We start from the raw sequence: 16,099 nt of genomic DNA on the forward strand, positions 1-16,099 counted from the left end.
TGGCTTTCAAACTGGACAGAACTGTGGACTCCAGGGCTGATGGAGTAAGAGGGAAAGAGAGAGCAGTTAACAGGACAGGATTTCTGGAAAAATAGAATATGAAGCAGCATGGGAAAGGAGGAAGAAGACAGAGCTGTAGGGAAAGGAAGGGAAAGGAAAAGAAGGGCAGCCTACAGGATACACAGAAGTCAAAGAGACGTGAGGAGGGAGGTCAGAGAGATCAAGAGCTCCCTAGTCTGGGGAGAAAGGGGAAAAGGACGTACTGCTGCTGGGCAAGTGACCACCATCAGCCAGCTGGGTACAGCCCTTGGAAAGAACAAACTTTTGTAGCTAATTCCCAGCCCAGCTCCCTTCCTCACTCTTTCAGCCTTCCCACCTGAGTGAGCCACTCGTTGCAGGCGGGGATCAAAGCCAACTCTTTGGAGTCGCTCCGTATGGGCCAGGAAGAAGTTGACCACGCCACTGGTCACCACACAGTTGGGGAAGCCATCCAGGGGTTGGAAAAATCCCGTCCTCTTGTGAAGGCAGGCCCCGTTCTCACTCTGTTCCAGCAACAACTTAAACTGGAACACATTTCCCAGCACACTGCCGCCTACCTAACCAGCAGGCAGAGAAACCCATGTTAGAGAGTGCAGATCAATATTCATCCTGCCTCTTCCAGGAAGCCTTGCTGGACTGCACCTCGGTTATAACAAGAATTGTTATTTCTCTATCTATCCTTCAAATTATCCCTCAGGGACTGCCTTTTTGCTGTTGTGGCCACGGCTTTCACTATACTACTGTTGGGTCCCTGGGCTCTTTTATTCCCTGCGTACCCCAGAAAATCTCCTTGGCATGAGTAGCCTTTACCCAAGACCAAAGAAGGTTATCTTTCCAGAAGAAGGTAACTCACTCCCTTCCACTGGGAGAGGAGTACTGCAGTATGGGTAAGAGGCAGCCCGTGTGCACTGGTCCATTTGCGGAATTTCCACTTGTTAGATGTCTTGCAGGGAGCTGTTTGTCTCGAGTTGTCTTCCTACTATTTTCTGCTCCTGGCTTACCTCTCTGAACTGCCTATCCATGCACTCATGGAAGAGACGTGCATTTTCATGTTTGAGCCTGAGCACAACAGATGAGCAAGTACATCTATCTCTGAAAGAATCATAATCTTCTAAGGGGGACATGGTAAAGTCTGCTCATTGTCCCTCATCACCTGTTCTTTCCTTCTTCCTTTTAGTAAATGACCCTTCTGAGTTTTATGACATAGTCAACTAGTCAGCTAAAGACTACATTTCCAGGAGCTAAACAATGGGTACACATGGGCATACAGAGTGGAATAACAGACACCGGGAAATACAAAAGGTAGGAGGTTAAGAGTGGTCGAGGGTTAGGCGGGGCATGGTGGCTCACGCCAGTAATCCCAGCACTTTGGGAGGCTGAGGTGGATCTCCTGAGGTCAGGAGTTCGAGAGCAGCCTGGCCAATATGGTGAGACCCTGTCTCTACTAAAAATACAAAAATCAGCCGGGCACGGTGGCATGTGCCTATGGTCCCAGCTACTCGGGAGGCTGAGGTAGGAGAATCACTTGAACCCAGGAGATAGAGGCTGCAGTGAGCCAAGATCATGCCACTGCACTCCAGCCTGGGTGACAGAGCAAGACTCTGTCTCAAAAAAAAAAAAAGAAGACTGGGTGAGGGTTGAAAAATTACCTGTTGGGTACAATGTTCGCTATGCGGGTAAAGGGTACACTAAAAACCCAGACTTCAGCACTACGAAAGACATGTGTATAAGCTATCTGCACCTGGGCCCCCCAATCTATAAAAATAAAAAACAAAAGCCCATTTGTTATTTAAGGAAAAAAAGACTGCATTTCCCGACCTCCCTTGCAGCAAGGTTTCACTGTGTGACCAAGTTCTGGCTGAAGGGATATGATTTAGAACTGATGCAAGAAATGTTTACATCACATCCTTAAAAGAAACCTGCTCTCCCTTCACTTCCTCTTCCCATCTTCCTCCTGACCATGCAGCCGGGAACCAAAGGATCGAGGAGCAACAAGAAAAGGAAGCTGATCCAGGATGATCCTGAAGCCAGCTCAGCTGCCAGTGTGGTTGTTACATGAGCTGGAACACCTTCTTTCTTAAGTTATTGTGATCTGGTCTCTGTACGAGTTGCCAAGAGATGTCTTTGCTGATCTAGGTGTTTTGCAGATTGTCCACTTGCAGTAGAGTTAACTGTGGTCACGACACCACTTACCTTCTCATCCATGCCCCTTTTTCTTTTCTATGGTGAATTTGCTTTTGATGTTTTTATTCTTTTCTTTTCTTTTTTTGAGACAGGTATCACTCTGTCGTCTAGGCTGGAGCGCAGTGACACAATCTCAGCTCACTGCATCCTCGACCTCCTGGGCTCAGGTGATCTTCCCACCTCAGCTCCTGAGTAGCTTGAACTACAGATGCACACCACCACCCCTGGCTAATTTTTTTTATTTCTTTGTATGGATGAGGTTTGGCCATGTTGCCCAAGCTGGTCTTGAACTCCTGGGCTCAAGTGATCACCCTGCTTCAGCCTCCCAAAGGGCTGGGACTACAGGTGTGAGACACCACGCCTAGGCTGTTTTTATTATTTTCTTCTTATTCTTTTTAAAAATGTCATTAGTGCCATGTGTCCTTTTAAAGCTTTGTGCCATTTATACTGTTTTTAATGTTGTGTGACAGAACCAGAGGGCTGCTGTCTTTAATCTCATACTAGTCAATGGAGGAAGTTAGAAATTCTGCATAAACACACCAATAAAGGAAAACAATTGCAAATTAGGGAGGGGTTGTAATTTACTCAAAGAAAAGTCAGTGTGGAGGCGTGAGCTGGTGCAGCACTCTCCACCTGGGTTGCACTGGCCTATTTGCCTCCTGTGCCAGCCCTTCTCCCTCCCCTCCCTCCCCCTCCTCTTCTCATATATTTCTTCCCGCTCTCGTCTCCCTCCTTCTCTATCTCTACAGATTGCGGCTGGGTAAAACTGGCAACTGTCCCTTACCACATCCAGTTCCGTTTTCTCCAGGACATCCACCAGCACCTCAATCTTGGTCTTCTCGTTGAAGAGAAAATCATCGTCCACCCAGAGAATGTATTTGGTGGTGACCTGAGATACGGCCAGGTTCCTACCAGCAAACCAACCCTATAGATGAAATGAGGTTAAAGGAGTGGTTGCCCATATTACATATTAGAATCACCTGGGGGCGCTTTCTAAATTCCCAACGGCCAGGCTGCATGCACTGCAGACAAATTCCGTTAGAATTGGTGCAAGCGAATCCAATGTAAAGCCAAGGCTGAGAACCACAGGGTTGAAGGAAGTCCATGTCTCAGAGAAAGTCTGGAAGGGACAGTGACTATGTGGACCAAAGACTGAGACAAAGAAAGGCTAGAAAGTCACTCTTTGGCTCTATGGCCTATATGAATTGGCTGAAGTCCCTTTTCACATGACAGTTTCTATGGCTCTCCTTTTGTCTCCTGTAAGATGTCAAGTTTGAGGGACGTCTGGTATGTATAATATTCACTTCCTCCTTTGTCCTCGGAGGAAGGAAGGGGGAGAGAGAGGGAGGAAGAAAATGAGAGAGGGAGAGAGTAGCAAGGAGGGAGAGAGGTGGGGGAGAGAGAGAGGGAGGGTGTGAAGAAGAGAGGGAGAGAGAAAGAGAGAGTGGGGAGGGAGAGAGAGAGGCAGGGGGAGAGAGGGAGGGTTGGAAGAAGACAGGGAGAGAGAAAGAGAGAGTGGGGAGAAAGAGAGGAAGGGGAGAGCGGGAGGGTGGGAAGAAGAGAGGGAGAAGGAGAGAGAAAGAGAGAGTGGGGAGGGAGAGTCAAGGAGAAAGAGGGAGAGAGAGAAAGAGGAGAAAGAGGCCAAGACCCTAGCTTTGGTAGAATCATGGAGATGAGAGATTTCGCTACATGTCAGGAATCTTTGGGATGTCAGAGACCTCAAGTCACTTATAAGGACCCCAATCAATTTCTACATCAGAAATGAGGAAAGATGGGAGCAGGGTACAGTGGCTCATGCCTGTAATCCCAGCACTTTGGGAAGCCTAGGTGGAAGGATCACTTGAGCCCAGGAGTTCGAGACCAACCTGGCCAACACAGTGAGACCCCATCTCTACAAAAAATTTTAAAAATTAGCCTGGCATCATGGTGCATGCCTGTAGTCCCAGCTACTAGGGAGACAGAGGTGAGAAAATCACTTGAGACTTTAAGGTTGAGGCTGCCATGATCACCATGATTGCACCACTGCACTCCAGCTTAGGTGACACAGCAAGACTCCATCTCAAAAAAATGAAAAATCAAAAAATAGAAATGAGAGACTGGGCGTGGTGGCTTACATCTGTAATCCCAGCACTTTGGGAAACCAAGACAGGCAGATCACCTAAGGTCAGGAGTTTGAGACCAGCCTGCCCAACATGGTGAAACCCCGTCTCTACTAAAAATACAAAAAAAAGCCGGGTGTGGTGGTGCACGCTCGTAGTCCCATCTACTTGGGAGGCTGAGGTAGGAGAATCACTTGAATTCAGGAGGCAGAGGTTGCAGTGAGCTGAGATCATGCTACTGCCCTCCAGCCTGAGCGACAGAGCAAGACTCCATCTCAAAAAAAAAAAAAAAAGGAAAGAAAAAAAAAATGGGGAAAGGTGGAATAACCACCTCCTGAATGCAGAAAAGTGAGGCTGACCAATTTCTCTCTGATCAGCAAGGGGACTCAGAGGACAGCCCTCACCCACTCCTATTCCTGGACCCTGCTTTCTTGGGAAGACCCTTGAGGAAGCGGCCCCATCCAGGGTGGAACCTGACCCTGGGGCCCTCTTGTCCTGGAATGCAGGTGCCCCCCAATCTGAGAGGGACATACCTTCCCAAAGGGCATAGTGTAATACTCCACGTGGTTGTCTTTAATTTCCAGGGGCTTCTTGCTGTCATCAGCCACTATCACGGTCAAGTCCGGGTAATACTCTCGAATACTCCGGAGCATGATCATGAGCTTGTGGGGGCGGAGGAAAGTCTTGGTGGCAATGGTAACCAGGTTTCTGAGCTTCCTCTCTGGGCAGAAAACAGTGGGTGTCAGAGCTCTGTCCTGTAGGAAGCTTCACTGTCTTTTCCTGCTTTGATCCGATGGCTTATTTCTGCCATAACCTGTCAGTGTCTGTGGGTCTCATGCCTCTTGTACCCAGGAGGTGCTTAATAAGAGTTTGTTAGTTGCATTAGAAAATAAAGACATTTACAACATACCCAATTTGTTGCATTTCCTGGTTCTGTTGGTTCCACTATGTCATTTCCCAACTGTCTGTCTGAATGCTTCATTTTACACCTCCTGCCTGTTAGCACTTCGCTTGTGTTCTGCTATTTATTTATTTATTTATTTATTATTTTTTATTTTTTTTATTTATTTTTTTTTGAGACGGAGTTTTGCTTCTGTCGCCCAGGCTGGAATGCAATGGTGCAATCTCGGTTCACTGCAACTTCCGCCTCCCAGGTTCAAGTGATTCTTCTGCCTCAGCCTCCCAAGTAGCTGGGATTATAGGCATGTGCCAGCACACCTGGCTAATTTTGTATTTTTAGTAGAGATGGGGTTTCACTATGTTGGCCAGGATGGTCTCAACTCCTAGTCTCCTGGTCTCAAACTTCTGACCTCAGGTGATCTGCCTGCCTCGGCCTCCTAAAGTGCTGGGATTACAGGCATGAACCACTGCTCCTGGTGTTCGTCTTAATATTAGGAGTTGAAATGCACAGAGCTTTGCCCATCTAAGGGTTCAATATGGAGGGTCATGGAGCCCAGGAAGAGGAGAAAACATCTACAAATCTTGAGACTTGCTTCTACCATCATCTGCAACTGCTAGAGAAAAGCTTACCTGATCTCTATCCTCAGGAAGACATGGTTAGAAATAGGTTTACTTGGAGATTGCAAGGCCTGGACCGAATTGTCTATCTTAAGGCATATGACGTATAAGAGACTGGAGAGCAGACAGGTTTCCTACAGAAAAGACCCCATGGTGTCACAACTGGAGCTGCAGGTGTGTTTGGGATTCAGCCACTAAACGGAGAACTGGCATCGGACTGTGCAGTTCCCGTGTCTGCATGGCATGGGGCCAGCTGGAGTTAATGCATGCTGGAAGCCACAACCCTACCTGTTAGTGGGTGAGTACACAGAGCCACTTTCCCAGAATGACAAAAATCAGAAGTCGTTTGGACAGCAGTTGTTCCAGAACCCTCCCCCTGTGCCACCCTCTTGCCCCTTTTTTTTAGACAGGTTCTGGCTCTGTCACCCAGACTGGAGTGCAGTGGCGTGATCTCAGCTCACTGCAAACTCCGCCTCCCAGGTTCAAGCAATTCTCCTGCTTCAGCCCACCAAGTAGCAGGGAATACAGACATGTACCACTATGCCCGGTTTTGGATTTTTTGGATTTTTAGCAGAGATGGGTTTTCACCATGTTGGCCAGGCTGATCCTGAACTCCTGACCTTAAGTGATCTGCTCACCTTGGCCTCCCAAAATGCTGGGATTACTGGTGTGAACCACCGCGCCCAGCCCATTCTGTTTTTTGTCATTGCAAACAGTGCTGCAATAAATAACCTCAAACAAATGTCGTTTCACACAGATATTAATATCTGTAGGATAATTTATAGAAATGGAATTGCCGGCCTAAAGGATATTTAAACATTTAAACACATTTAAAATGTTGATAGGTATTGCCAAATTGCCTCCAGAGAGGTGCCAATTTGCATTCCTAACCGCAATTGATATGCTGTTTTTCCAGCCCTGTCAAAAACCTTTTTGATGTGAAAGTAGTTTTCATATGCACTTTTCTCAGTGTGAGAGTGGCATATATTTTAATGGCTAAAAGTGTTGCTGAATTTAATTTTTTCTGAACTGTGCATTTTCCATTATTGGGTGTTCTTTTCTTATTGATTCATAGAATTTTTTTTTTTTTTTTTTTTTTTTTTTTGAGACAGAGTCTCACTCTGTCCCCCAGGCTGGAGTGCAGTGGCATGATCTCAGCTCACTGCAAGCTGTGCCTCCCGGGTTCACGCTATTCTCCTGCTTCAGTCTCCCGAGTAGCTGGGACTACAGGCACCTGCCAACACGCCAGGCTAATTTTTTGTATTTTTAGTAGACTCGGGGTTTCATCATGTTAGCCAGGTGGTCTTGATCTCCTGACCTCATGGTCTGCCAGTCTCGGCCTCCAAAAGTGTTGGGATTACAGGCGTGAGCCACCGCGCCCGGCCCATAGATGCCCTTAAGTAAAATTAGACCTTTGTCTTTAACCTGAATTAAAGATTTTTTCCCAATTTGTCCTTTGTTATTTGACTTTACTTATTAAAATTTGCTAATTTTAATATATAAAATTTTATATATTTTATATTTTTAATTTTTTCTTTATGGTCTCTGAGTTTTGTGTCATGCCTTATACCCCAAGATTGCTTTTTAAACTACAATTTTTTTTTCTTTTTTTTTTGAGACGGAGTCTTGCCCTGTCGTCCAGGCTGGAATGCAATGGCAGGATCTCGGCTCCCTGCAACCTCTGCCTCCAGGGTTCAAATGATTCTCCTGCCTCAGCCCCCCCAGTAGCTGGGATTACAGGCGCACGCTACCACATCTGGCTAACTTTTAAACTACAAGTTTTTTTTCTAGTACTTTAAAACGTATTTAGATATCTGATCAATTGGATCAGATTATCTTGGTATGAACTGTGGCATAGATTCAAGTTTTACTTCTAATTTAAAAGTTATTTTTCAATTGTTAATTTTTTTTTGAGACAGGGTCTTGCTGTGTTGCACAGGCTAGAGTATAGTGGTGATCGTGGCTCACTGCAGCTTCAACTTCCCAGGCTCAAGCCACCCTCCCATCTCTGCCTCCTGAGTAGCTGAGATTAGAGGTGTGAGCTGGATTACAGGTGCCGTCACACTTGGATTCAGCTTTTTATCTTTCTTATAGCTACACCATTATCTCACATAATTTTTTGAAAAGCCCATTTTTCATTTGTTCATTTGCCCTCCTTTAATTTGACAAGCTGTCTCTCTCTCTCTCTTTTTCGAGACAGAGTCTTGCTCTATTGCCTAGGCTGGAGGGAAGTGGCGTAACCTCAGCTCACTGAAACCTCCACCTCCTGGGTTCAAGAGATTCTCCTGCCTCAGCCTCCCGAGTAGCTGGGATTACAGGCGCCCGCCGCCATGCGCAGCTAATTTGTGTATTTTTAGTAGAGATGGGGTTTCACCATATGCTAGGCTGGTCTTGAACTCCTGACCTCAGGTGATCCGCTCACCTAGGCCTTCCAAAGTGTTGAGATTACAGACGTGAGCCACCACGCCCGGCCAGACAAGTTGTCTTTATCACACAGTGAAATTCCAACATGTACTGGGTTTATATCTAGATTTCCAATTTGATTCAGTACCACTCTTTTTATTATTATTACTTACTAAAATGTTATAATTCATTGGCTTTTCTTTCCCAAAACTAGCACACAACCACAAAATAAGTTAAATATCATTGAGCAATTTTAGGGGACTGTGTCCTAGAAGTTTTTTCCTCCCAACAAAGCTTGTCAGGGAGCATATCAGAGCTGTCATTTTGATCAATTATCCTGCGTCTCAGAGGTGATCCCCTCTGAAGTTCACCAATAGCTTCACAGGGTGCCACCATGGAGCCCCAAGGACAAGGGCCTTACCTGGTCCAGGGTCGTATAGCTTGGGTATGACAGGATGGCGGATGGTCACTGGAAACTTGGCCACTGAGGACCGGGACTCCAGACTCACTGGAGGGAGAAATAAGGTCATGGCACAGGCAGTATCATGTCTGGCTCAAACGCCATGCCACCCCGGGAAGCCACCATGACAGGCGAGTGCAGGTTTGGTGGGGAGAGTCCTGGCTGGGATGAGATTAAGGACCCCATAGAGTATCTGGCATTCAGGCTTCCGCCTTGCTGTGTCCCTGGGGCAACGTGCTCAATGACTCCTAAGTTCACATTCCTTCCCCTGTGAGGATGTGGTAGGGTGGAGTGGGCTTGAAACCAGAGGGTCTGGGCTAAGTTTGACTTTACCATTTCCTATCTGACTTTTTTCTCTGTCTGCAAAACCAGGATAACAATACCCACCCTATTTTGCCTCACAGGGTAATCTTGTGAAGAGGAATGTTTGAAAATCTGAAGGTGGGGAGAATTAACTCTTTAGCTAGTGGCCATGAATATCATCTGTAACCCTGTTACATTTTTTTCCGTTGGTGTCCTGGGAATGCATCCTGTGTATCTGGTCAAAAGAGAAAAGGGTGCTTTTAACTCATCCAGAAAGAAACTCAGGCTGCCCTGAGAGTGGCAGGGATTGTTCTCCCTAGAACTTCTTGGTGGGAGGGAAGGAGGGGAGAGACAAAGCCACTGCCCTTGGAACGGGGAGTTCTCCCAGTTCTTTCCTATTAGTGCCCAAGACAAGATGCTGAGGCACAGGCTGGCTCCCTCCTCTACTGCAGTGGAAATCTTCAGCTCTGAGAGCAGCAGAGGACTGGGGGCAGAACTGGATGGTTCTCACCATGTGCAACGCGCACAGCATGATTTGTTCTCTCCTCGAGTGGCTCTATGGGGTCAATGGCAATGTAGGGATAGTACTGGGTACTGTAATTATGAAGTTATGTGTCTGGGGTTAGAAAGAAGAAAGAGGGCAGGAATCTTAAAAGCAGGCAGGCAGGCTGGGTGCAGTAGTTCACACCTGTAATGCCAGCACTTTGGGAGGCCAAGGCAGGTAGATCATGAGGTCAGGAGTTCAAGACCAGCCTGGCCAAGATGGTGAAACCCTGTCTCTATTCAAAATACAAAAATTAGCCGGGCATGGTGGCAGGTGCCTGTAATCCCAGCTACTTGGGAGGTTGAGGCAGGAGAATCGCTTGAACCTGGGAGGTGGAGATTGCAGTGAGCAGAAATCACAACACTGCACTCCAGCCTGGGTGGCAGAGTGAGACTCTGTCTCAAACAAACAAACAAAAACCACAGAAAAACAGGCAGGCTTCCTGAAGGAGGACGACTTTGAGAGGGCCCAGAGGGATCTTTTGGATCCCTAAGCATTTTGCAACCCAAGGACAGGCTCTCACCTATGTCCACCTTCTGGTGCTGGTACCCCGTGCTGGTGTATGTCACGTGCTGAAGGATGAAGTTCAACAGCTTCCGGTCACTGGTAGAAATGGTAAGCTGCTTCTGGCCTCTGCCCTGCACCACACTGTCTGGGATGTCAGCAAGGGTGTTCAGTGTCCCCAGAGAAGCTGTCAGGGTGACCTAGGGTGGGTGAGGTAGAATGATGCTCAATGCAGAGACTGGAAAATATCTCTCTGGAAAGGTCCACACATACCCAGGCCAGGAGCCAGGGCAGAGCACATAAGGGTGAGGGGAGAAGCACCAGGGTGCCCTTGACAGTGTAGGGCTGGCTCTGCAGGGAGTCACTGTGCTAGCGCCCCCGCCCCCAAACCCCCAAGTCCTAGGGCCCCAAGGATGAAAGGACCCATTTCTGGAAACATTCCCATCTCTCAGCTTGCAGGGTTCCATTCTTCGTGACAAAAAAGACCCACGGCCTTTTTTGACCTCTCTTTGACAACTCCTCCTCTTCCTCCTCTCTCTCTATCTCCAAATGGAGGTTTTCAGAACATGATCTGGATTCTTTGTTTTGTTTTTTTTTTTTTTTTGAGATGGAATCTTGCTCTGTCACCCAGGCTGGAGTGCAGTGGCACAATCTCAGCTCACTGCAACCTCTGCCTCCCAGGTTCAAGCAATTCTCCTGCCCCAGCCTCCCGAGTAGCTGGGGTTACAGGCATGAGCCACCACAGCTGGCTAATTTGTTTTTATATTTTTAGTAGAGATGGGCTTTTGCCATGTTTGCCAGGCTGGTCTCAAACTCCAATCCTAGACTTTTTTCCCTTCTCGCTCCACACCTTCCTGCTAGATTACATCTGTTCCCATGGCTTTAAAACCCGTTCTTTTGCAGATGGGGTCACATTGTAGTAGGTCTCAGCTCACCTTTCTGAGATCCAACTGCTGGAACATTTCACAAGCAACTCAAACCTGTTGTCTTCAAAATGGAACTACTGATTTTCCTCTGTAAACCCATTTCCTCCCACCCTCACCTCCGTTCCCTCTGCCTTGCGGATGGCGCCTCCATCCACTCAGCTATTCCAGGCCCCAAGGGAAGTCCTCCTTGCTCTGCCCTTTTCTCCACACAGACAGCCCGTCCCGCGGCAAGTCCTCTCAGCTCTGCCTCCAAAATGCAACTAGAACTGGCTTACTCCTCTCCACCTCATTGCTACCCCCACAGCCACTCTCTTCTCTCGTCTTCTGTGAGTCATCACAGTTATCTATTAAAGGAAATTGGACAGTGTCACTCCCAACACTGTTGACACTAGTCAGTCGACAGACACTTTCTAAAAACCGTGTTACAGGCCGGGTGCGGTGGCTCATGCCTGTAATCCGAGCACTTTGGGAGGCTGAGGTGGATGGATCACCTGAGGTCAGGAGTTCAAGACCCGCCTGGCCAACATGGTGAAACCCTGTCTCTACTAAAAATAAAAAAATAAGCCAGGCGTGCTGGCAGGCGCCTGTAATCCCAGCTACTCAGGAGGCTGAGGCAGGAGAATCGCTTAAACCTGGGAGGCAGAGGTTGCAGTGAGCCAAGATTGTGCCATTGCACTCCAGCCTGGGGGACAAGAGTAAGACTTCATCTCAAAAATAAATAAATAAATAAATACCGAGTTACAGGCACTGGGAAAACAGCAGTAAATGCCTTCATGAAGCTTATATTCCAGTGTGGAAGAGAGATGGTAAGCACAGAACTACGCGCAGCAGGGAATTCAGGTCCAGAGCAGGACTACGAAGAAGACAATATAGCCAGGCATGATGGCTCATGCCTGTAATCCCAGTGCTTTGGGAGACCGAGGTGGGAGGATCATTTGAGCGCAGGAGTTCAAAACCAGCCTGGGCAACATGGCGAGACCACATCTCTACTAAAAATAAAAAATAAGTAACCAGGGGCCAGGCACGGTGGCTCATGCCTGTAATCTCAGCACTTTGGGAGGTCAAGATGGATCACTTGAGGTCAGGAGTTCGAGATCAGCCTGGCCAATGTGGTGAAACACTGTCTCTACTAAAAATACAAAAAATTAGCTGGGTGTGGTGGTGCACACCTGTAGTCCTAGCTACTTGGGAGGCTGAGGCAGGAGAATCAATTGAACTCAGGAGGTGGAGGTTGCAGTGAGCAGAGTCACACCACTGCACTCTAGGCTGGGTGACAGAGGGAGACTCTGTCTTAAAAAAAAAAAAAAAAAAAAAAATTAACCAGCTTTGTTGGTGCGTGCCTGTAGTTCCAGCTACTCACAGGCTGATGTGGGAGGATTGCCTGAGCCCAGGAGGTCAAGTCTGCAGTGAGTCATGATTGCACCACTGCACTCCAGCCTGGGTGACCGAGTGAGACCCTATCTCAAAAAAAGAAGACAACATAGAGAAGCAAGAACCCAACGGTGACGGGTGGCAGAGGCCTTGCCTATCTGCTCCCTCATCACCCATTCCAACCTCTGACTAACATGTAAAGGTGGGAAAACTAAAACCACACTTCCCAGACTCCTCTTGGTTAGGGTTCTGGACGCGATTTGCATCCACTGACCAGATATAGCACCATAAGACCTTAATGTGGAGCTGCGTAAAGTGGGGAAAGAAAGGCAGGGCACAAGCACCGTCTGTCCTGCCAGCCTGAACCCTGACAGAGGCCACGCCGTACCGGAGCCCATGGCTGTGGTGGCCGCTTCCTCTCATACCAGAAGCAGGAGCAGCCAATGGATCCCATTCTTCAGTGTGGTCTGAGAAATCCTCTCTGGAACTCCAGCCACTCCCAAGGCTAGAAGTCACGTTTTCTACACACCCTTCCTTCCCCTCCCTCCTTGGGCTCATGTCTGACCTTAAATCTGGACAGGGGGCAGGGCGCGGTGGCTCAAGCCTGTAATCCCAGCACTTTGGAGGCGCCTGTAGTCCCAGCTAATCGGAAGGCTGAGGCAGGAGAATGGCGTGAACCCGGGAGGCGGAGCTTGCAGTGAGCAGAGATCCGGCCACTGCACTCCAGCCTGGGCGGCAGAGCGAGACTCCGTCTCAAAAAAAAAAAAAAAAAAATCTGGACAGGGGGTCCATCAAAGGCTGAGAGCAGCCGCAGTTGAGGGAATGAGGACAGGACACCAAGTGCAAAGAGGGGCTGGGAGGAGGACTCACCTCATAGATGGGAGCATCGGGTCCTTCAAACTGGAGACCTGGAGGACACAGGGAAAAGGAAAGAAAACGGCTCGTGGGGCCGGGCGCGGTGGCTCAAGCCTGTAATCCCAGCACTTTGGGAAGCCGAGACGGGTGGATTATGAGTTCAGGAGATCGAGACCATCCTGGCTAACACGGTGAAACCCCATCTCTACTAAAATACAAAAAAAATTAGCCGGGCGAGGTGGCGGGCGCCTGTACTCCCAGCTACTCGGGAGGCTGAGGCAGGAGAATGGCGTGAACCCGGGAGGCGGGGCTTGCAGTGAGCTGAGATCTGGCCACTGCACTCCAGCCTGGGCAACAGAGCCAGACTCCGTCTCAAAAAAAAAAAAAAAGAAAGAAAACGGCTCGTGAGAGACACCACAGCTCCTCGCTGCTCTTGCCAACCTCGTGGACTACTGCACATCCTTGAGGGCTCCTTCAAGTGTCACTTCCCACCCAGAGTGTTTGCTGACATGTGCTCCTCTCCCCAGGCCTCTGTTAGGTGTTGTTTCATGGTCTTTCTCAAACCCCAATGGTTCTAAAACCTCTGATGCCCACCCTCAGCTTTGGAGGCTGTGAATTAATTCCGTTCCTTCTGGGAATCTGTGTTACTGAAAGGGAGGAACTGGTGGATGAATAATGAATCATCTTGTATAAGGCACCTGGAGTAGCCAAACCCATAGAGACAGAAAGCAGAATGGTGGTTGCCAGGGGCGGGGGAGAGGGACAGTGGGGAATTCAGTTAGAGAAGAGAGTTTCAGTTGGGGATGATGGAAAAGTTCTGGTGGTGACTGATGGTTGCACAACAACATGAATATACTTCGTGTCACTGAAGTATACACTTTAAAATGGTTAAAATTGTTAATTTTATGTTTATATATCATGTATTGTAAATAATGTTAATATAATATATATGTTTATATATAGTACTAATGTAATATATATTTCTATATAAAATATATATACTTCTATATAACATATACATTTTTATATATGCTATATGTTTCCATATAAAATTATATACTTCTATATAACATATATACATATATGTGTGTGTGTGTGTGTGTATATATATATTTTTTAAGACAGAGTCTCACTCTGTCACCCAGGCTGGAGTGCAGTGGTGCGATCTCAACTCATTATAACCTCTGCCTCCCGAGTTCAAGTGATTCTCCTGCCTTAGCCTCCCGAGTAGCTGGGACTACAGGTGTGAGCCACCACACTCGACTAATTTTTGTATTTTTAGTAGAGATGGGGTTTCACCGCGTTGGCCAGGCTGGTCTCAAACTCCTGACCTCAAGTTATCCACCAGCCTTAGCCTCCCAAAGTGCTGGGATTACGGGCATGAGCCACTGTGCCCAGTGCGTTATATATATTTTACCACAATAAGAAATGAATCATCCAAAATGAAAAACAATTTTTAAGATGGCTATTCAAGAACACTAGTGCTTGACTCCAAATGCATTTACTTTAGAATCTATCTCTGTTTTCATAGTAGGACTAATTCAAATTTGAATTCAAATACATCCTCTCTATGTGGCCTTGATAACTTACTAAACTCTCACCTCTGCTTCCCTGTCCCCTTTGTCCCCTGTCTGGGACCCTGCCCTTCCTTCTGTGTGGGGCGCACCATCTGTTGATGTCCCGCATCCCCCTGTGTCTCGGGCACTCATTCTCATCTCACCTGTTTGAGGTGTGGTTTGTGAATTTCAGATATCTGTCATGCTCCTCAGTGCTGGACCTAGAGAGAGCTAGGCTGGGTCCATGAAGTATGTCAGATCCCCAGGTGTCACCACACCCAGACCTTACTTGGAGGTCTTTTCTGGAGCTTGCGGGTTTCCGGGGGCTATTTGCCTCAAGATGCCAAGAGCCCACAAGCAGAAGAAGACTTCACTGGACAGCCCCACAGAATCCAACATCTCTGCACTGGGAGGGGACGTCTGTGCCTGCAGGCTCATCCTTCTGGTCCCTCTGATAATATTCCACTTCACTCTGATGAGGGATGTGATGCTGAACTAGAGGGGTGTGTAAAAATCCACCATGGAGGGCAGTTTTAACCAACAGAAATATTCTTTTCACAATGCACTCCCGGCCAGGCTCGGTGGTTCATGCCTGTAATCCCAGCACTGTGGGAGGCCGAGGTGAGCAGATCACCTGAGGTCAGGAATTTGAGAACAGCCTGGTCAACATGGTGAAAACCCATCTCTACTAAAAATACAAAAAATTAGCCAGGCGTGGTGGCGGACGCCTGTGATCTCAGCTACTTGGGAGGCTGAGGCAGGAGGATCATTTGAACCCGGGTGGTAGAAGTTGCAGTGACCCGAGATCATGCTACTGCACTGTAGCCTGAGAGATGGAGCAAGACTCCATAAAAAAAAAAAAAAAAAAAAATCACATCAAGCTTCTTGCCTTGTGCTGAGTACACAGCAGGTACCAATGAATGCCTGCTCCATACTTTTATTTTTATTTATTTATTTATTTATTTATTTTTGAGACAGTGTCTCACTTTGTCACCCAGGCTGAAGTGCAGAGGCACAATCTCTGCTCACTGCAGCCTTGACCTCCCAAGTTCAAGCAAGCCTTCTGCTTCAACCCCACAAGTAGCTGGGACTACAGGTGCCCACCGCCACACCCAGCTAATTTTTCTATTTTTTATAGAGACGGGGTTTTGCCATATTGCTCAGGCTGGTCTCAAACTCCTGAGCTCAAGCAGCCCACCCACCTCAGCCTCCCAGAGTGCTAGGATTATAGGCAGGCACGAGCCACAGCACCCAACCCCTTTTTTGTTGTTGTTGTTTTAAGAGACAGTGGGATCTTGCTCTGTCACCCAGGCTGGAGTGTACTGGCAAGATGATAG

General features: G+C 47.7%; 1 protein-coding gene across 1 annotated transcript in view; it reads right to left on the reverse strand.

Moving 5' to 3' along the window:
• B4GALNT2 (beta-1,4-N-acetyl-galactosaminyltransferase 2) overlaps window positions 1-16,099 on the reverse strand; it is a 43,210-nt gene that overhangs the window by 7,562 nt on the left and 19,549 nt on the right. Inside the window, exons 5-10 of the mRNA XM_021928974.2 lie at window positions 13,222-13,259; window positions 10,074-10,254; window positions 8,665-8,751; window positions 4,856-5,043; window positions 3,008-3,148; window positions 377-596 (exon numbers count right to left, since the gene is read on the reverse strand). Of these exons, the coding sequence (XP_021784666.1) occupies window positions 377-596; window positions 3,008-3,148; window positions 4,856-5,043; window positions 8,665-8,751; window positions 10,074-10,254; window positions 13,222-13,259 (855 nt within the window). The remainder of the gene's footprint in view (window positions 1-376; window positions 597-3,007; window positions 3,149-4,855; window positions 5,044-8,664; window positions 8,752-10,073; window positions 10,255-13,221; window positions 13,260-16,099) is intronic.

This window comes from Papio anubis, chromosome 17 (assembly GCF_008728515.1).
Source record: "Papio anubis isolate 15944 chromosome 17, Panubis1.0, whole genome shotgun sequence".
In the NCBI taxonomy this organism is placed as follows: domain Eukaryota; kingdom Metazoa; phylum Chordata; class Mammalia; order Primates; family Cercopithecidae; genus Papio; species Papio anubis.